The sequence below is a fragment of the Adiantum capillus-veneris genome, chromosome 28, assembly GCF_014529385.1.
Source record: "Adiantum capillus-veneris isolate H3 chromosome 28, ASM1452938v2, whole genome shotgun sequence".
NCBI lineage: Eukaryota > Viridiplantae > Streptophyta > Polypodiopsida > Polypodiales > Pteridaceae > Adiantum > Adiantum capillus-veneris.
Window position 1 is genome coordinate 42,535,300 of NC_140958.1, and position 22,323 is coordinate 42,557,622.

The 22,323-nt window shown below is 44.7% G+C and overlaps 1 protein-coding gene across 2 annotated transcripts in view; it reads left to right on the forward strand.

Annotated features, from left to right (window-relative positions):
- Positions 1–2,285: 2,285 nt before the first annotated feature.
- Positions 2,286–22,323, forward strand: part of LOC147420333 (mitogen-activated protein kinase kinase kinase YODA-like) — a 37,606-nt gene continuing 17,568 nt past the window's right edge. Inside the window, exons 1-6 of one of the 2 annotated variants that reach the window (XM_086504075.1) lie at positions 2,286–3,389; positions 3,460–4,260; positions 4,765–5,406; positions 5,515–5,602; positions 5,677–5,739; positions 5,851–6,011. In XM_086504075.1, the coding sequence (XP_086360201.1) occupies positions 3,680–4,260; positions 4,765–5,406; positions 5,515–5,602; positions 5,677–5,739; positions 5,851–6,011 (1,535 nt within the window). In that variant the 5' untranslated portion in view covers positions 2,286–3,389; positions 3,460–3,679. Of the gene's footprint in view, positions 4,261–4,764; positions 5,407–5,514; positions 5,603–5,676; positions 5,740–5,850; positions 6,012–22,323 lie in introns of both variants that reach the window. The other variant, XM_086504074.1, reaches the window with a different exon arrangement.

A 22,323-nucleotide genomic window follows, 5' to 3' on the forward strand; every position in this document is an offset into this window, starting at 1 on the left:
AACACTGGAATGACACCTAATTCTTACTCTTGTGTACAAATATGAATCAAAGATTATGAGTCGTTTTTGTGCTATTCATTGTCCCTTTTAAAAAGCTAGTTGTCGTTTAAATTGATATGTTCTTTTGTGTATATGTATTAGTTTTAAACAACAACACACATGTCCTAAACACAAGGTTTTTCCAGTTTCTAGAAGACCGGGACACTGGATTTAGAAAAAATTGGGACTATAGAGCTACAACGGACCCACTGTCTATAATTCCTGTTTAGATTGACTAGTGTTAGGGTGTCCATCTTAGACTATAGTCCTAGATTCCTACTCACGGCTATCATAGTCTTTGGACTTTGTCGATTTTAGGTTTGCAGGTTAATCCATGCTTACTTACCTTGGCTCTATTGGTATTTCAGGCACACAATAATGACAAGATGATTGCTCGCATAAGAGTCATCCATGACCCACTAAAACAAGCAAAGATTACGGAACAAAGTACTCAATTCTTAAATGATCACCACCCTAAAAAAACCCAGCCATCTAGAACTAGACCATTTCTTACTAGAAAAGCTAAATGTAAAGTGACCTTTTATCCAAAGTAATCACATCCTTATCTTTTAAACTTCTGTTATAAGCCTTATTCCTTTTCCAAGGTCTTGAGTTAGCTTCAGAACTTCTATCTGGCGTCCTTCGATGTATTAGTAATTTGGATGCATCACAACTTACCTATGAGTCTGCCTTGCTACTAACAAAAAGTCATCCATCCTACATACGCTTTCCTTTAATGATTGGGTCAAAATTTTGACTACTCTTCTCAGAATTTTTTTTTTGACTACTCTGAACAAAGATCCTAGTGATGGGGTGGCTATGATTTCTCAATATATCTCTCAACTTCCTGTATTAACCCTTCAATACAATCAAGATCTTGCTCATTTTCTTCCTCTAGTGTTGAACTTGCCAATTTTCTCAAAAAATTGTGTGGCCTTAATCCTACTTCCATTAGTATCCCTATCAATCCTATTGTTACACAAACTGGCGGCCTCTTTTGTAGAGACAGTGCCTCTCTCGAAGCTGTTACAGAATTCCAAAATAATATGTGCACCTTCAATGACTCAACCCTTTTAGAGATGGTGCCTAAAGACTCTAACGTTTTTCCTTTCCCTCCAATCATACAAATTGAAGTGGAATCTTTTAGTGTGGACCATCAGCTATGGATTCTTCCTAACAAAGCTTTTTCGGCACCTATACTCAGAGAAACTTGGGTTTATTTTGCCAACTTACCAACATCTACAGTTGAAGACAACATAATCAAAATTTTAAAAGGCGGACAATTTTTGGACAAATGAGAACTCATTAAGGCTCTTTTAACCTCAACTTTATTGATCAGACCAAATGTGCCTCTATTGCTGGCCTTTACATTCACATAAAAGGAAATATGGAGTTTGCCAGGACCAATCCTGACTTCTACAAGGGGACCTGCTATTCACCCACACTACATTCCCTTCCTTCTCTGTGCCATGAGCTCCCCTCCCAAGCTCTCCCTCAGCTATATCTTCCACGAACATGGATTGGATTGGGATTTACGATGAGATGATTGACCATTGTTGATCTCGCGCAAAGTAATTTTCTTAGTTTTCGAGGGGGTTCCAAAAAGGGGACGGTAGTTTTTCAGCAAATCGCATGTAGCCATGTGGAGCGACCACACTTAGGACTTACGTAGCCCAGTCTGAACCCAGCCTAAAAAGAGCAAAAGGTTTTGTTTAAATATGACAAAACGTTTTGCTTAAGAGCGTGAGAGGTACCTTTGAGTGTTGGATTGGCTATTAAATTCGATGTACATCATCGAGTTACTGCTAATCATTCCCGGCTGACTCCTAGCTGTAAGATCCGAGTCTCTCTCCTCTCTCTAGTATCTACCTCGCTCTAGTAATCAAGTTTATCATGCCGCAGTAGATAGTAGTGGTTGGAGTCTGGAGAGAGAGATGGAGTGAGGAAGGAAGTAGGAAATGATAGGGACAGCCCACAGGCTGCTTCAGTTCTGCAGGGGGCCAGGGGTAGAGAGAGCAGAGAGATTCTTGAGAGATACTGCAAGTCTGCGATGCTGCATGCTAGAGAGAGGTGGAAGTGGATGAGAGAGACGGGCCGCGCGCACACAATCACTTGACACACTCCCACGATGTGGGTTGGTGCTCTTCACACACATAAGAAATTGAGCGTCTACGTAAAATAAAGCAGGCTTGTGGGCAATGTGCATGCAACACACTCCAGGATTTCTCTTTCTTTGCTCAATCTCTCCTTTGTCTCTCTCTTCGCATTGCGCGCAGTCCCTCTCCTCCGACACTACTCCAGGACCCGGCTCCGTTCTCTCTCTTCTCTCTTACTTTACTCCGGGAGTACACTCTCCATGAACACAGCTAGATCACAGAGGAGCGACATTCTCTCTCCGATCTCGACTCTTCTCTCTGCGCGTTTACTGCGCCAAGCGTCCAACAGGGAAAGGAGCTTTTGCTGCTTGCGGCTCTTGACGCGGAAGAGCTCACCATAGCCAGGACCACCAGCGAGCTGAGCCGGGAAGGAAGCGAGACCCACACTGCTTTCACTTTCCGGTAGGCCAACTTGTAATGAAACCCATATGATCTGGGGCCTCCCCTGCTTGACCTCTTTCCCTCAATTTCGCGTTGCATTCTGCAGCTTTTTGCCTGCTTTTGTGCTTTCCTTCTTTCGAGCTTTGCTTTTCTGGCAACTTCCTCGCTGATGCGCACCCGCTACAAGCGTCCCCTTGTGCAGGAAAATTCGTTGGATTATTACCCTGCTGCCCTTTTGCCCTTTTCAGCAGGGCCACATTACAGCTACCTACACTCGAACCGCCTTTTCCCCTCTTTACATGAGGCTTGTCACAGTCGCCTTAGATTCTTACACATAAATTTCTAGGGTTACGCAGGTTCCAGCAGAAGCGCAACAGGCTTTGCCGTACTAGCTTGAAAGAGGAATTCCAGGCTAGCCCCATAGCCAAAAGCTCGCATGCCCCAGGGCTATTTTGGCTAAGATTTGACAGGTTTCTCTAAGGAAGCGTTTGCTTCACCATCCACCACTAGCTCAACAGAAGGATCCAGCCATATCCGAAGCAGTAAAAGAAGGGTTTACCACACTATTCCCATCCAGCAGATGATCCAAGCATAAGTTAAGTTCAAAATATATGCGGATGATTGTTTATGCCTCAAGCATACGCACTCCTCCTTCAACGAGTCTGTCTCTTAAGTGCATTGCCAGCACATTGGAGCAGGGATCCCCACATGAGGACCAACCTCTGTGCATTGTGTTTTTCTGAGATGATGGTGCATCCATTGGAAGGGAGAAAGAGATCAAGAGTACCAGCTTTCTGCACCATCTTTCTTGTGGTTAGTGTTGATCTTGGGCTTAAGTTAAGCAACCAGAATGATGCCAAGAAAGTGGTTCCGTTTTCTGCAGATCTCTAGGCAACATTCACTTTCGAAGTACCCCTCTTTTCCCAGGACAGCTTTTCAAATACACTTATCAGGTCACCTCTTCTTGGACAGGTTAAACCTTACTTCACTCCAAGGCAGATCACTCTGATGTCTTGGAAACCTCCCGCTGTTAGAAGTTTTGTGGACACTGGCAGTCTGTAGGTGTCCGCCATGTACATGTGCTGCTGAAATAGGTTTTTCAAATGCCGATGTTTCCATCGTTCTTTAGAAGAACGAAAGACTCGAGAAAGAAAGGAAGCAAGGATAGAGCGAAAGACACATCTTTGAGTGGGAGTGACAGGCCAAGTAACCGCAGGACAGAGCAAGACTCATCATGTCAAAACTCCGCCAAGCCAGTTAGGGCAGGGAACTCTCGAGTTCAGAGGAATTGCACCGAAACTGACAGTGTTGATTTTTCAAGTAGCTTGCGTTGTGGCGGCGATCACTCCTCAGACGTGACTTCTGGTTATTTTTGTGCTTCACAGGCTGCTTCTCCACCGACATCTACTTGCGGGCTAGCAATTGTCCCCAAGCCCTTACCCCTTCCTCCAAGGCAAAGCATTCCACTCCAACCAAATATAAAAGCCTCTATCCGTTCCCCATTGCAATCACGTCCAGGAGAGAGCCGGGATGCTGATGGGGCATCAGGATTGTCAGGGTATCCAACTGATTCAGATTCAAGTGATTGTTCTTCAGAGAGTGGCATTGGTCATGAGCTTTCTACTCCTAGTCACAGGAATTTTCAAGGAGATGCAACGAGGCTTCAACATTCGGTAGTGCTCGAGTAAGAATACCTTCCTCCCCTTTTTGTCGAGAAAATGTCACTTGTGCTTTGATGTTACTAGAGCCAGCGTTTGCCATAATAGCATCTGTTGTGTATAATTTTTGCTCAAAAATAAAGGCTATCATGTGCTGCATGGTCTTGGTTTCCTCGCAGACCTTTCATAAACTATTGTCACAGATCCGTGGGTTATGGTAAAGCATGCACTTTGTAACCTGCATGCTTGAAATTCTTAGTGATGCCGTCTTGATTGTGCATTTTATTTTGCATAAACTACAAGCAGTAAATGCACATATGGTCATTTTGGGTTCTGCATTGGTGCTCTCGTGCTTTATGGTGTCAAGTCTTGTTTCTGGTTAGCTGCAAGTTAGGCCTAGTGGGTCTGTCTGGAAGTGTTACTTAAGGCCTCAAAAGCTTCAAATTTTTAACAAAGTTGGGTTGGGTGCAAAGTTGTTCCCTAATCATCCACAGGGGATGATAGTTGTTTCCCTGGCTTATGATTTGTAGGGACTCTCAAAGGTTTACTTCACAATTCCCTGCTCATTCCATTTCAAGGACTGATGGGACTCAGCCAGGAAGTCCAGTGGGTACGGTTGCTTCGCCAAGATTGGCTTTCAGGAACAGTCAGGGTGAGGGAGGCGATCTTCACATTCATATCCATGTCAATGGTGTCCAAAACAGTGCTTCAACTAGCACGTTCTCTAGCCCGGTTCTAAGCCCTCGGGGAATGGGTCATCAAGAGCAGCAGCCTTGGTTCTGGAACCCTGCTTCAAACCTTTTACAACAGGCCTCTAGTCCGACATCTGGCCATAATTCTGGCCACAACTCCATATCCAGTGATTTTCCGTTACAGCAAAGACGGCAGAGCTCAGATTTGAGCCCCAGAACTCAGAGCAGTGCAGTTTCTCCTCGACATCCTCGGTCCAGTAGTGCAGCTTATGATTCTGCCTGGAATGATTCCCATCCACTGCCCCTTCCTTCAACATCGGCTGGGGGTACTGCACCTTCCACTCCACTCTCACCACGTTCTACCGGAGTGCCACCTCGGAGCCCTTGTAAGTTAGAGTCTGGGGCTTCAGCTGGAAAATGGCAGAAGGGGTGCCTGCTAGGTAGTGGCTCTTTCGGTAAAGTGTATAAAGGAATTCACCGGTATGTTTCTTATCATTTTTTTGATGCTCTTTGATTTTTAGAGATTGTAGTTTCTGAAATTGGTGGGCTCTAAGCTTGGGTGTATGCAACTTGATCTTCTTTGCACAGTGAAACAGGGGAATTTTGTGCTATAAAGGAGGTGGAGTTTATACGCGATGATCTAAAGTCACAAGAGTCTGCAAAACAGCTTACCCAGGTGCTGTTAGTGTTTCTTGTATGGCTTGTGAGCACGCATTGCGTCATCCTCATGAGAGAATACCTAATTTGCAGGAGATACTGCTTTTGAGTTCCCTGCGTCATCCAAACATTGTCCATTACAAGGGGAGCGAGACGGTGAGGCTTTCCATATTCTGAAAGGATTCTTATCCTTGTTCATTTTTATTGCATTGGACACCGACTGTGGCTTGCACTTTTCTGACTCGCATGATCCTGGTTAATGCTCAGGTGGGTGGAAATTTGTATATATACTTGGAGCTTGTTTCAGGGGGTTCTATCTACAAGCTTTACCAGGAATTCACAAGGCTTCAAGAGCCAGTCATACGACGCTATACACGTCAGATTTTGCAGGGCTTGTATTTTTTACACAGCAAACACACTGTCCACAGGTGCGTGTTTGTAAAAGGAATTTGTTGCAGTTCTGCTTGTGATTATACTTGTCAATTTAGCTGACACACAGGGGGTTGAATTATGATTATAAATGGTCTTCTTGGTTGCTGCATTTATAGCAAACTGTTCAATACTATGCTTTTTTCTTGCATAATGTGGTCTTCAGAGCTCTTGTAATTTCTTCAGTTGGTCCCCTAATGCTAGAGGGTGCTTGTCAAGTTGCTTGACAAGGTCTATGTTAGCAGAGTAATGGCTATTTAAGCAAGCAGATGCTTTCTTGGGACTTCTAAGTGAAAGGTACTGCACCTATGCACGAGATTGAATCTGCAGACGTTAATACTGGGCAACCATAAGAGAAAGGAAGGCCTCTCTCTCCCATATTAAGACGACCTCTCTCTCTCTGTGCAGATCCCCTCTCTCTCTAACTTGCACTCTCTCTTTCTCTCTGTCCATGGTTGCTTCCCTCCTATTCTTGCGGAATATAAGAATAGCAGGGTGCCCACTTCAAGGAGGAGGAGGCTGACCGAGGCACTGAAGACGATCAATCCAAGACTCAGTACACCAATCCACTCAATGTGGAAAAAATGAAGTCAACATCCTCAAGGGCTACATGTTTGCCTATTTCAAGGACCCCCACAATGTGAAGTACATGTAGATAAAACCTATGAATAGAGAGAGGAAAGGATTGGTGAAGCCACAAATTAAAGCCAAACTAAGGTGAAGCCGATCAAATCTTCCATCAATGAAAAGAAATTTAATCATTTTGCAAATTGGCGGTAGAAGCAGTAGTAGGTGATGCCTCAGATACAGGGATACTTGTCATCTTATCCAGGTAAACTAGGCAGGAATCAGACTTTCTGACATATCTTGGACGCCTATAGGTGGCATATATACCTTTTATAAAGGAGGCTTGCCGGGCTACACATTAGCGTCGTTTGGCATGGAAACTTGCATGCAGGGATTTCACCAAGGTGGGATCAATGTTATGTATGGATGTGGTATGCCACCAACACTTGGTACTACTTTTGGCAGTACAAGAAACAAGCTCTTTCAACCTGTGTTTTATGATCAATTGACTCCATGAAGGGTCAGAAGAACTATAGAGGAGGTTTGGACTTTGAACGCCAACTTTGACTCTTTCAGGGCCTGGAGATGAAAAGAAAGCACTTACTTTTATTCAGCAATTTAACAGAACTTTCTCGTGCGAGAGTTTTGAAGGTCATCTTCTAGGTTTTCCCGTCTATATCTTGCGAATGAGGGCGTCTTTGTGGCTATACATTGTGTTGAGGCTTTTCTAGGGTCTAGACATCACGATTCATGGGGGATTTTTCCTAGATTTTGTTTGGTGTCCCACTCGTGGCCTTTTTGTTGGGTGTCCTATTTTTATGTTTTGGACCCTTGATATTCCCATTTTATTTGACATGGGTTCTTGAGATGTGGGTCCAGCATTATTGTTACTTCCCTGTATAGGGAGAGGGGAAGGGAGGGATAGGGGCATTCGGGCATTGTAGTGATTCAAAGCCTTGTATTCTGTTGTGATTGCAGAGTTGCTGATTTATTATTTATAGGTCTTGAGCCACTCTCTCTCTGTCTCCATCTTACTCTAGCATTTCTATATATCTCTCCCCCTCGCGCATGTTCCGTTGTCACCACACCTTTCGCTACACTTTGACATGGTATTAGAGCCTAGGTTTGATGATATCTAGTGGATCTTGAGCACAAGGAGGGGCTGATTATGGCTATGGTTTTCTTTTCAGCCAGTAGGAGGGCGAGTTCTGGGTACATTTTCATCACGGGGAGCACCCTTGGAGTAGCATTTTTGCATCAAGAGGGGGCTGATCTCTTGTGTACTTGATTTTTCAGTTGGCAGTCAACTGAAGGAGTGTTGGACGAGATCTAGGCTTGCGTTTTGAAGATTCAAGGTAATTCAAGTGCGATTGTTCGTGCTAGTACCTTCGTAGGTTTTCGGCCACGCGATTGGAATCTGGGCTTATCTTGGATTCATCTAGGTATACTTTTGTGTAGTAGAGGGCTGTTTTTGGGTCGATTTAAGCTGATGTACTTGTCCTTGCTGAGGAGTTTGGAGATCCCTTTCAACGAGAGGTTGCTTGCAGCCTTGAAGTCCGGTTTGCACTGGCCTACGGTGGATATTCTCTCATGCCTTGCCATCGACTGCTTCTAATATATGCATTCACCAAGACTTCTAATAAAGACTAGCAAATCAACAATAGACCATTACAAATGCCAAAAACTAGAGTCCACGTCTCTAACCGAACACTGAAAACACAAAGCTGAGCTTAGCTAACCAATGTCTACAACCAAATAGTGTCAAATGTCTGTTGTCATGGTCACATAAAACTAAGAGCATTAAAATAAATACATAATGAATCATGATAATCCAAGAATGAAGTTCGAAGTCGTGACTCTAATAAGTAATAAGTACTACAAACCGCACACTGCACTCAAAGCTGGCACCTGCAAGAGAGGAGCACACATTGCACTGTACCTGTATCTCTGCTAAAACCAGTCGCTCTCAGCCGCAGCAAGGTGTTTTTCAAAAAGAGGCCTAATCGGTTGAAATAGAGCAGCCCCCCCCAAAAAAAAATGTATGGATCGTGTTGTGCGGTCATACTATACAGATAGAATTCGAACGTACGTACGGATGCAACCCCTTACTTGGATTCTTGTTCAGAAAAGAGGGTCACTTTGTTACCTATATTGAAGTGGAACAATTGGATTGATGTTAGTGGTTGGGAGGTTTGTAACTATTTCCTGACCTGTGCTTCATAGCTAGAGGGGGTTGGTGCCTTTGAATATGGGAGCAGTTTTCTACTCACAGAAGGATGAAACTTTTGGTACTGGTGAGAGATTTGAGAATGAGATGATATGTCTTATTGTGGAGAATAGGGGTAGATTAAAAGGGATTACTGGAAAAAGTCAGATTCAGATTGGAAATTTGGTGAGGCAGCTTATGTTGCACATGTTCCGGCTTTTACACACTTGGTTCACCTACTATCATCTCGAGTAGGGGATTGATAACACTTCATATTTCTTTTTGAGCACCAAGCTCAGGCGGTGGCTCCTACTTCCTTGGCAGAGCATAGAGAATCTACTTAGTCTATGGAAGATGGTTTGGAAAACTTCTCATAACCTTTAGCTCTTTGACAGTACATGCGGTGGAGCTCTAATCTGTACGGTTGACACAGGTTTTATGGACTTGGCAGACACTGATGGCAGTTGCAGGGTTCTTCTTGGTACCATTGGTGAACATGGTTGTCTATCTTGGTGCCATGCGGTTCTCTGTAGAGAGGTGCTTGGTGTAGTGGTGGAATGGGCATGCAATTTTCCTTCTTCACTCTTGGAGGCCCTAGATTTGAGAGGGTGTGAAGCGCTATGGAGGTCATCTCCAAGGTTTTCCTATCTAGATCTTCTGAGTGAGGGCTTTTATGTAGTTGTGCCTGGCCTTGTGATGCTTTTCTAGAGTCTTAAGTATCATGGGGTTTTTTTCCCAGATTTAATCCGGTGTGCCACTTGTGGGCTTTTGTTGGGCACCCTAATTTTATGTTTTTGGCCCTTGATATTCCCATTTTATTTGACATGGGTTATTGAGATGTGGGTCATGCAAATTGTTACTGTCCAATATAGGGAGAGGGGGGGTTGCCCCATTCTGACAATGTAGTGATCCGAAGCCTTGTACTCTTGTGATTGCAGAGTTATTGTTCCATAGGGCGTGAGCCACTCTCTTTTCATCTCTCTCTCTCTCTCTCTCTCTCTCTCTTTTGTGTTCCCTTGTCACCATAGCTTCCGTTGTTGTCACGTGCACATGGCTCAATGTGCCACATGGACATGCTTCATTGACTTCTTGAGCCAATTTTTCAGTTTTGGAACCCCCTGGCATAAATGGTTTGTACACGCGTTTTGACAGTTGGTGTTACACTACCTGGGGCATGTCACAAGCTACTGACGTATCAAGCCATTGAAAATGAAGCTGACTTGCAGATCCCGGTTGAGGGGCCTTAACTTTAAGACAAAGCAACAGAAGAAGCAAAAGAAGTTTTACCAACTTACAAAGTTTTGTCGAGTGGCCTATTTTTAAAGAAGAGTTTCCACCAACATATGGAATCCCGTCCGTTGGGGGCCAAGTGTCCTAGAGAGATTAAATAAAGCAAGACCAGCACACACTCTCTTGCATAAAGATTGATGACGTGGCAAAGCTGTAAAGGAATCATATATTTTTCGCTTGTGCTTGCGTGGCACTTGTATGGATTTCCGTGTTTTGCACTGGTAGATGCTGATGTGGCAGTGTACGGGATTCCTTATTTTGCGCTTGCAGCTTTTGGGCAAGATGCTTTTGAACCAAATGCTCTTGAGTTTGAAGCTTTTCATGCAATTGCTTTTCATAGGTCAAGGGCCTTTAAATATGTGCAGAGGCCTCAATCTCTAGCACTCTTCCTAGTGAAGGTGCAGAGCGTGAGTACTGACATTGTACTGAGTTCAAGCAATATAAAGAAATACCGGAAGGGACGCCAAGGTTTGGGGCCAATGCTCTCTTGGGGTGGAACTCCGCCACTCCTCGTCTTGTGTCGTGCATCTCTTTCTGTGCAATTGTTATTTGGAGTGCTTAAAGTTGTTCAATCTATTCTTTTTCCGTTGGCACGTGGTGTCTACCCTTGTGACAACGGTGTCAGAGCTTCAGGTGTTTGCTTTTTTGAAAGCATACCGGTCCTATCAAAGAGTAGACAAAGCAAACCGGCGCTTCCAAAGTTTATTGGAAAGTTTATGAAAGAATCTTCGTGTCCCGGCCTCGGACTTGGTGGACTTATTAGCCAGAATCTTTGTGTCCCGACCTCGGACTTATTAGCAAGAATCTTTGTGTCCCGACCTTGGAGTTATTAGCCACTCCCCACCCTTACTTTGTTGCGCATCGGGCGTGCTCCCGTCCTCATCGCTTTGTCTTACAGGGCATAAGCCATTAGGAATCCAAGACATGGCGTTCATAGATTCGGTAGAATACTTGCAGTTTCTCCTCGACAAGCTTCGTAATAGTCTTTCGTGGCACTCAGCAGAATCTCCTGATGCTGCATAGTTTGCAATAGTTTTTGAATTACATGTTACCCCTTGTGATGCCCCAAGTGGTACCTCCTTTTTTGGCACCAGAAAGTACACGGATGTCACAAACTACTGGCATGTCAAGCCACTGAAGACGTTTCCACCAACATATGGGACCTCGTTCGATGGGGCCCAAGTGACCTAGAGAGATTAAATAAAGCAAGACCATTGCACACTCCCTTGCGTAAAGACTGATGACGTGGCAGAGTTGTACATGATCTCACGGGAATCCCACATTTTTTGTTGGTTGTGCTTACGTGGCACCTGTTCTGATTTTCGCGTTTTGCGCTGATAGGTGCTGACGTGGCAATGCACGGAATTCCTTATTTTGTGTTAGCAGCTTTTGGGCAAGGTGCTTTTGAGTTTGAAGCTTTTCATGTAACTGCTTTACATAGGCCAAGGTCCTTTAAATATGTGCAAGGTGGAGAGCGCGAGTACCGGCATTGTACAGAGTTCAAGCAATATAAAGAAATACCGAAAGGGGGGACCAAGGTTTGGGGCCAGTGCTCTCTTGGGGTGGAACTCCGCCACTCCTTGCCTCGTGTCGTGGATCTCTTTCAGTTCAGTTGGTATTTGAAGTGCTTAAAGTTGTTCAGTTTATTCATTTTGCATTGGCACGTGGTGCCCGTCCCTGTGACACGGCATCTGGCATGACGTGCATGTAGTTGTTGGTTAGAGGAATCCAACGAGCCTTTCCCCGTGTCAATCATATTCCAGGATTGACAGTTGTGTGATAATTTCACATAGAAACTTAGCTCTCGTTAAACTTATTGATAAATCATTTTTTATGATTTCATTTATAAGAATTTGATAGTGGTTTTACCGCCCTATCTCAACGTAAAGGAGTTGATAACCAACGAATTTGGCCTATAAAGGGAGCAAAGCTCTTAGTAGTTGATATAGATTTGAGGAGCGTTTGCAGAAGACAAGCCCTAGCGTTTGGGCTCCTAGATCAGCCCGAGCGTTTTTGAACCCGATCGGCGCCAGCGTTTTGGTGTAGATCAGCCAGTGTTTGTGGTTTCCAGCCCTAGCTCTTGCTATTCCTGCAGGTGAGCCCTAGGGTTTTCAGATTTCAGCCCTTCCCTCGCCTGAATGGCTCGGATTTGCTCGTGCTAGCCATCCTGTTGCAGCCTGGTACTTCGGCAGCCCATTGAGCTTTTCGGCCATTCTCTCGCTATGTCAAGTGCTCCCATTGCTGTCCATCACCGGCATCATCAAGATCTGCATTTTCAGCCCCTCATTCCTCTCACAGCGGGGGCGCAATTCAGCCCCAGATCTACCTCTTGGGGCCCATACGCAATCCCCCATCGAGAAGGATCTAGAGGTGCATCAAATCAGCCCCGGAGGTGCCTCGTTTCGAGAAGTTGTCACGACGACATTCCCTAGTCGAGTCAGTAGAGTCTGTTATTTGAGGTATTGCATGTGTGTAAATTCCATTTACGCAATCAAAAGCAAATACCACATTGGCAATGGTTGTGGGGGGTCCTTTAGAGGGTTGGTTGGGATCCCATTGGGTGTTGTTATCCTTTTCTCTCTGCCCCTCTCTCCCCCTCTGTACATCTCTACCTCTCTCATTCTCTCTCTGCACGAAAATAGAAGCAACCATCATTCATGCTAATAGATAGCAATCATTACTGCAAGGAAAGAAGTAAAGATTTGTGGAAGTGTAAAACCTTGATATTCACCATTTCAACTCCTCGACAGTTGACATTGGTATCGGAGCTTTGAAGATTTTGCACTAATCTGCTAATCTTTGATTTTTTTTTTCTCTGTAGTGTTTGAGTGTGTTGTAGGGTTTCGCCCAAGGACGCTTCTCCCACCTAGGGAATTACAGGACGTACCATTGCACGTAGGACTGTGTGCCTCGAGCGTAGGAAATGTAAACATTGTATATTGGGGGTTACAGGTATGGTGCGCCTGCAAGAGGGTAATTGACTTGGTGTACGTGCTCGACCACCTCGATATAAAGAAATCCTAGCACAGCGGTGCACCCTTCCAATTTTTGGAAGGTATGTTTTATTTTTCTCCTCTTTAATCTATAGTCTTTCTTCTTCTTCATTTCCTTCTCTTTCTCGCGTGTCTCTCTCTCTCTCTCTCTCTCTCTCTTCAGTCGGAGTGAAAGGCAATGCCAACGTCTGTCTCCTTGTTATGGGATTTTTCCCCATGTTCTCATTGTACATTTGTCAATGTTTTTCTCATATTACTTATATATGGACCGATGGTTGACTCTTATGTAACGCAAAGAGTCAAGCCCCACTTTTATTGAGAGAGAGAGACTCTGGTGTCTAGCATTCCGGAGATGTGGCCATCATGACTATCACATCAGGCTGGAGTATCAGGGTGAGATGTTGCATGATCATTAGTTGGATGCGGACTACAGTGGTTGGCTCTTTTGAGAGGCGCTCTTTTTGTAGGCTCTTTTGAGAGGCACTCGTGTTGATCATGCTTTTACTATTGAGGAGTCTCCACTTTGGAGATTGTGGGTTTGGTAGGGAAAGCCTCTCGTCGAGTTCAATTAGGATCCTGGTGAGTGGTAGTGGCCTTCTTTGCAGGTTGATGGGGTCTTCTTTTGTTTTTCAAGTACATTGTTTCTCTAGGGAGGAGGCTTCTTCTGTTGTGGACACGAGTGACGACACCCACCTCATCGTCCATGACAATTAGAGGTATGGTTAGACCAATGTATCTGTCCTGCCTTCTAGTGACAGTTTTGGTCATGCATTTGGACCCTTGGGATTAGCTGTAGGATATGCTATTTCATGTGGATGATAGCAGATTGCTTGTTGGCACTTGGGCTGCGGGCACTTGTCATGATCCAGCTTGTTAGCAATGTACTTTACAACTTGAGTCTCCGGGGCTCTTTTTTTTGGATATTTGCATATACTCATCCAGTGTGTAGGGCAGTTTGTTGTTTGTGGATTAGAGTGGGCATACACGATGGGTTCATGACGTGGGTGGCAGTTGGATGGCTTTTGCAATTATTGGGGTCACATACCTTTTTCTAGGGCTTGTCCAGGCCCAACAGATCCAACCTTCATGCTTTAGGATATCGATCATGCATTCTAATGCTGATTGCCCATCAGTTGGACTTCTACTAACATGATATAATTTTCACTATGATTTACAACATTACTCTTTGGACCATGTGGAAGGCTCGTTGCCCTCACATTTTGGGCTCACAGTCTTTCCCTACATCCACCATGTGACGATTATTTGGAATGAGTTGCAATATACTCTGTTGTTGGTGGGATACTTCAGTAGGCTCCTCCAAGGCAACGGAGTGGCGTGGATGCTCTATTCTTCACACATGGGCGAGATCTTTAGATCTTTTCATGCAGGACTATCGTCACATCACATGGCATTATGCACCTCTCAAATGGTTCGTTTTACATTCATCATATAGGCCATCTTGATGTTTCGATAGCCCTCAATTTGTTATCACGTCTTTGTACTGTCTTTGGATGATAGGCCATTAGGCATCTCTAGAGGTCTCTTTTGAACAGAGAATACATTCTCCTTTCTTGCGAGAGAGAGAGAGAGAGAGAGAGAGAGAGAGAGAGAGAGAGAGAGAGAGAGAGAGAGAGAGAGAGAGAGAGAGAGAGAGAGAATCTCCTGGCTACACAGACCGCCTACAGATGCGCGTCGGACGAACCACCCGACCATAGCCACCATCCGGCGGCTCCCCCGTGCTGGGGCCAGCGTCTGAGGATGTAGGCATGCACCTGTAAGACCGAGCGTCCCATACCACCCGGCCTCACCTCCTCGAGGTGACCTCGTGCACTCCTAGCCTCGCGGGCTAACCATTGGCACTCTGCTAGTGGGGTCGATAACTGTAAATGAGGCCTTGGCCTCCCTTTTATAATAATGGCCGGCCACACTGGCCGGGTTCGCACTACGTCCGCCCGGACACTGGACGCCCATCCCGACGGCATCTGGGCTAGATCCCCTCTCCTTTGAGCGGGACGTAATAGACTTTTCTCCTTAAGAACCATTGATGTCCTCATCAATGAAGTGGGGATACTGAGCCTTCAAAGCTCTAACAGGTTTCCAAGTAGCAAACTTTTCAGATTAACCCTTCCATTTAATTAAGTACTCGTCATAAGCCTTTTGGCGAGAATGACGGGTACGATGATCCAAAACTGCTTCTGGTTCTCGAGGAATATACTCAGTTTGCATATCTTGCCATACATTTTTCTCGATAGGCACGACAACATCAGCTTCTCCCAATTTTACTCTAAGGTGGCTGACAGAAACACTGGATGTACAGTAACATCCGAAGGAAGAGCCAGTTTATAGGCAACTTGGCCAATTTTCTTTGTGATCAAGAACGGACCACAATATCTAGCTGAAAGCTTATAATGCTTTCGTGTTCGCATAGTCTTGGAATCCTTGGGTATCTTCAGATAAACCCATTGTCCCACATCTAGAGTCCTTGGAGACCTCTTTTGATTAGCATAAGTAATAACTCGGTCACTAGCCGTTCTTATACTATCCTTAGCCAATTCGAGCATTTCCTGCATGTCATACAAGAAATCACGAGCTTAGCGTTCCTTGACTTTCTCTAAGCCAATAGCAATCGGGGATTTAGGCTCGAATCCATACATCAGCATGAATGGGCTAAATCTAGTAGTAGAATGCTTGCTACTATTATAGTCAAACTCTAACTGTGGAAGATACCTTTCCCAGTCAGATTGCCTATGAGAAACATAGGCTCTCAAACATAGTCAAGTTTGGTTCTTTGCTCTTCGTAGGTTTGTAGTAGTATTCATTTTTCGATTTCATATTTAGCTTACCTGAGGACTTAAGAATGTGTTTCGTTATAAGTTGTTGTGTGAAGTTTGATTTCTAGGATTAAGTTTTTAAGATGTCTTATCCTTTTTTTTGGCTTAAAGTTGAGTACTTGTTTTAAGCCAAGTAAGTTGCGTCAACTTATTTTACACATGCCTTTTCTAAAAACATTTTTAAGTTTATAATGTTTTGTTTTATCTAGTTTTGTTTCGAAGCAAACAAAGTGATTTAGTTTGTTTGTTTGTTTGTTTTTGTTTTTCTTTTCTTTTCGTGTGTCCCTTGCTTTATAGTTTTATGAGTGCTTTATTCCCTCTTATAATTCGTGAGTTCAGACTATTCTGAACTTATGAAGGTATATGAGAAACATAGGCTCTCAACATGTCCTCTAACGTTTGATTCATCCTCTCAGTTTGTCCGTCGGACTTAGGATGGTCAGAAGACAACATAGTCAACTTCGTTTGAATGTGAGCAAAGACATCTCGCCAAAATCGGCCAGTGAGCTTAGTATCTCGATCACTGACTATATCTTCTGGGAGACCATACAACTTATAAAGCTGATCGACAAATAAAACCACCAACTCATGGCTTTTTACTGTCGACTTCGTTGGTATAAACTTCGCCATTTTTGTGAGTCTATCGACCACAACCCAAATAGCGTCATTGCCCCGACTAGTATTAGGCAAACCAACGATGAAGTCCATGGAAATACTCTGCCACTTGGCTTCTGGGATTTCCAATGGGTGTAGCAGGTTAGCTTTCCTAAGGCGGTCTGCCTTATTGACCTGACACTAAGCGCATCTCTTCACATAGCTCTCTATGTAAGAGCGCATTCTTGGCCAATAGAAATATCGCTTGACCAAAGCCAAAGTTCTCTGGATGCCTGGGTGTCCAGCGCTAGGAACATCGTGGCATTCGCACAAAATCTTTTATCAAATCTCATCGATTTCTGGCACGTAGACTTTACCATTTCTAAACAATAGTCCACCTCTAATGGAATCTCGTCTCTCCAGCACGACTCACTTGGGTCTCCGGACCACCCAAGCCTGTATGTGAGTCATGCCCCGCTTCGACCTCGTTCCATATCTTGCCAAAATGGCCATCGGGACGACATAGCCCTCGGAGAGAGAGAGAGAAATCCGTCGAGATTTCAGCCATAGACAAAGCATTGACCTCAGGAATCCTGCTGAGCGCATATGCAACTCGATTGCTGGATCCTTTTCTATAACGGATCTCATAGTCAAACTCTTGCATAAGCTCAACCCACCTAGCCTTCCGGCCTCTGAGATCACCCTGATCACAGGTATAGCGCAAGGAATGATGATCTGTCCATGCAACAAACGCAGAGCCATACAAGTAGTGCGGCCATTTCCTCAGGCGTGGACTACGGCGTAAAGCTCCTTTTCATACGTTGGATAATGCATCTCAGCGTCCGAAAGCTTCTTACTTTCAAACGCAACAGGACGTCCATCCTGGTATAATGCCGCACCAATAGCATAATCACTAGCATCCGTTTCAACCACAAACGGTTTGCTAGGATCCACAATGTGCAATATTGGCGCAATAGTCACCAAGTGTTTGTGTCCGAAAGCTGTCGTCGAGACGCTCATTCCAGACAACAGGGGGATTACCCTTGCGACGAGGTTCCGAAGTCTTCGGCCCTTTCACCCCTCCTTTTAAAAGTTGCGTAAGCGGAGCAACAACTTTAGAGTAATCCTTGATGAACTTGCGAAAGAATCCAGTAAAGCCTAAAAAGGATGTACATTCTTCAGAATGGGCCAATTTCGCACTTTATCCAACTTTTCAGGGTCGACGCGAATTCCATCGCGAGTAATGATGTGACCCAAGTACAGAAGCTCTTTCACACTTAGAAGCCTTAGCGTAAAGCTTCTCAGTTGTCAGTACTTCGAGAACAGTGCGTATATGCACTAGGTGCTCAGACAAACTTCCGCTGTAGATCAAGATATCATCGAGAAATACAACAACGAAGTTGCCTAGAATGGTCTCAGCAGATCGTTCATCATCTGTTGGAACGTAGCTGGAGCATTGGTCAAACCAAAAGGCAAGACCAAAAACTCGTAGTGACCATAACGCGTAGGAAGCCTGTCGTAGGAATATCTTCCAGTTTGATTCGTATCTGATGATAGCTTGATCGCAGGTCTATCTTCGTAAAATACAACGCTCCATGGAGCCGATCTATCAGATCGTCCATGCGTGGGAGCGGATACTTGTTCTTGACAGTGAGTTTATTCAACCCCTTGTAATCCATGCAGAAGCGCATTGTGTTATCCTTCTTTCGAGAAAGTAGCATTGGTGCCCCCCACGGGGATTTGCTATGCTGAACAAAACCCCTGTCGAGATAATCCTTCAGCTGTTCGCTGAATCTCGTCCTCCTCGGTTTTACTAAACCGATAGGGTTGCTTTGAGAAGGGCTGACTACCAGCCACCAACTCGATGCCATGATCTACTGCTCTCGATGGTGGCAAGCCAGGAGGTAGATCATCAGGAAAAACATCCTTGAAATCAGTCATGATTTCGTGGACAAGGTTGGATTCGTCGGAATCTCCAAGTTCAACAGAAGAACATGAAACATTTTTACGAAATTCAGTGACAGAAGTACCAAGCACTAATGAATCAAACCAAGTAGATGGTACACATTGATAAAAGTCAACATCAGAAGACTTTAATTCTTTATACATTTCCAAAGCAGTAACAACTGGTATTGCAAAACCATTATTTATAGACTTCTGATTACAAAGCGACACAGATACATGAGGCATGTTCTGTTTAACAAAAGCAAGAGAGTGATGTACATAGTCTATATACAATGAGTCTTGTTTATCATAAAACCATGGAATTCCTAAAATAACATATGCTCTGTCCAGACGCATGATGTGGAAGTCCAGGTTCTCTTTGTAATCAGCCAGCTCGAGCGACAAGTCTGGAACCATCCGATTCCATACATCCGTATCAATGTTCCGAGCCATCTTCACGCGATACTCATGGTCTCTGTCCTGCGTCCGCACGTTTAGTTTCTGCACCAATTTTGCATCCACAAAATTGTGTGAGCTTCCATTATCAAGGAGTACGGTCACGTTGTGACCATTGATCTTCCTGGGAAAACGGAGAAGATCGTGCTTACCAAACACTTTGGTGCTAAAAGTATAATTTGTGCATGAACTGTGCACTAAATGATGGATTTCAACGTGAATAACATCAGAGTTACCCGAGATCTCGTGAATTTGAGAGTTACCCGAGATCTCGTGAATTTGAACCGAAGGACGGCCTTGCGGTTTTTGCGTCTTCTTCTTTTTAGGGAAATCCTTGATTTGGTGATCCGTCTGGCCACATCCGAAGCAAGCCCCCTTCTTCACTACATCAGCAACTGAAGCGTTTCTGGCTTTCTTCTTTTCCTGAGAAGAGCTCGGCGGTGATTTGGACTTATGCTGGAATTGGAGTCGCTTCCTCGAAGCACCCTCACCGAATTGATGGTCTCCAGTTCTTTTCTTCTCATAATTCGCTCCATCATCAAATGGAACGTCTTGGCCTTGGCCACTGCATCCTCGACATCAGTCGGGGCTTTGTCTTTGATTAAGGCCCAACGGTAATCTTCATGTAACCCCAGCAAGTACATGTGCATGGCGTGTGTGGAATCCACCTTGCAGAAGGTGAGCGCCTCTTTGAAAGCTGTCGTATACTTATCAAAAGTTTGGCATACGTATTCAAAGGGTCCATTTTTGCGAAATCCTTCTTGAATTTCATGCAAAAATCAGCCCACGTCGTAGGCTTTTCTGTCATGTCACGCCACCAAGTAAGCGCCTTACTGTGCAGATAAAGAGGAATCGTCTGAATCCTCCGTTCATCATGCTCCCCATGGAGATCAAAGTATGTGGTCCATTGGTGCAGCCAGTTATTTACAGTCAAATCCGTACACTCCTTCTCTTCACCTAAGAAATTTGTAGTCTTATACGGAATTGTGGCAGTCGGACCACCTTGTGAACGCCCTAAAGCAGCAATCTGCGTCTGCAAATGTTGGAGATTGGTTTCGCCCTCGGAAATACACGCAGTCGTTGAGTGAGCCATATTTTCGAGAGTAGAAAGTTGGGAACTGAGCCCCTGTACGACCCCTTCGAGAGAGGCCAAGTGAAGGTTCGTTTGAACATTCGCGTTTTCTAGAGCGGTAACACGCTGGTCGAAACTCTGGAAAGTGCTGGTAATCCATGTGTAGAGAGCATGCGTGAATGGAATTTGAATGTTACCTGGTGCGTCGTCACGTTGCACCTCAGAGTTGGAGGAATCCATGGCGAGGTGCGTGAAAAAACTGAAAAATTCACGTGAAACCGAGCCTTTTCTGCACTTGTTGGTCGCGAAAAAGTGAAATTCGAGGAGCTCCACGTGTCGGCGTGAGCGCCTGAAGGCGAGCAGGTGATGGCGAGAGCGCAAGAGCGCGAGCATGTGAGAGAGTGTAGGCTTTGGAGATGAGCAGAAGAACCAAGTTTGAGGTTTCTGTAAACTCTTTAGGGTTGTGTAAGTGAGTTTGTAATAAAACAAAGGTTTCAAACTATATTTTAAAAAGGTCCTGGCCATTTAAAAAAAGGCCACTTGATAATTAAAAGGACAACTCACTAACTCAACAAGCAGCGTAAAAAAACTCCCAATGCTGGCTGGAAAAAAAAACGAGCGCCCATATGGCTGCAAGCAACGTGTGGAGAGAGAAAAAAAATATCGCCCATGCCAGGCGTGTGGGTATGCGTGCCCAGCACATGCCAGAGGCCACCTTGGAGCCAGCGCTTGGGAAAAGAAAATCCACGCTGGAAAAAAAAACTAGCAGCGCTACTCCCTCTCCCAGCCTCCTCCTCACGCTTCCCTGCAGAGTTGCAACACAGCTCCATGCCAAGCAAGCAGGTATCTCTCTCTCTCTCTCTCTCTCTCTCTCTCTCTCTTTCTTTCTCTCTCTGTGCTTCGCACAGTGAGAGTTACAGAGAGAGAAATCGACAGAGAGAGGCAAAAGTATACCATATGCTGAAATTTAATCCAGGACAACAAATTAATGAGTAATATACTGACTGTCATCGAAAAACCAGTAAAATCAATTAGTAATATTGTGCTTTTCCACATATCCACCTGCTGGGCTATTGAATTTTATAAAAAATCAGCGAGCAACGCATTAAATTTCACCTGCACACAAGCTTATGAGAAGAAAATAATCAGTTAAACAGTTAATTCATCAAAAATGACAGAACAACGATTTTCCGACTCGAACCAGTCTGTAAGTGTGCACTCGGTCCTTCGTGCAGCCAAGCCGGCTCTGATACCATGAAACGAACGAGGAGATAGGCCACACAGACCGCCTAGAGATGCGCGTCAGACGAACCACCCGACCATAGCCACCATTCGGCAGCTCCCCCGTGTTGGGGCCAGTGTCCGAGTAGCATATTCCCCCCATGTCTCTGTGGAAGTGATGGCTGGCGGTGGAGAGTGCTCATTGAAAAGCCTCCATGCTTCACTAGAGTCCTGACTCATAAATAGCTGGTACAGATCACGCTCTAATTGAGATAGGTAAGCCCTCTTCTTTCGTCGCACTAGGCAGCGGAAGATAATCCGCGACTGTCTATATGTAGTAGTACCCATGAGCACCTCTCATGTAATTTGATCCTCATCTCTCTACACTCCTCATCATACCAACTGTTCTGGGGCATGCTCCCAGATTGTCTGCGTGTAGGTTGGTTGTAGGGATATGCCTCAAGGTTGCATCATGTAGCGTCTCTGTCAGAATCTGGGTGAGCTCATCTAGTGGTCGTCGTGGCACCTGAGTGCATAGCTGCCTGTGTATCTCATCAATGTACACGTGATCCGTCTCCCTCGTGAAGGTATACCGAGTATGTGTGGAGGCCTCTCTCAATGGAGCTGTGCTGAACTGGAACGATAAAAGTGAAAGACAAGATAGCATGATCGACTGCTATCTCGACCGACCTAGTTCCCACCACAAAATCTTGAAAGGAAGGAATGAGTCCTGGCGGAGCCATAACATAATCCATTGTACTAGCGCCATGTCGGTGTGGAAAGCATGTAAAACCACGAGCTGCAGGGAATCTCTGTAAGCCATTCAAAATGGCCAATCCATGTGCAGTTTCCATATTAGTCAAGTATTTGCCATACTCAGTGTGCTCTTCATCTTGTGATAATCTAGGCCTTCATTTTTGTAATATCAAGCTCTCGCATCAACTCCTCTGAGGTATCATAGAATACTGTCTCGTGATGGGCAGTCCTAGCATTGAAATCCCCCAAGATAATAATGTCGCCATCTCTCGAAAACTCCCATATATCATAGAGAAGGGGGACGGTCCTCTAGGTGATGCATAAACTGATGTACTAGGAGGGAAATAGCAAATAGCGATGCAGAGATATCTGCTTGTCTCT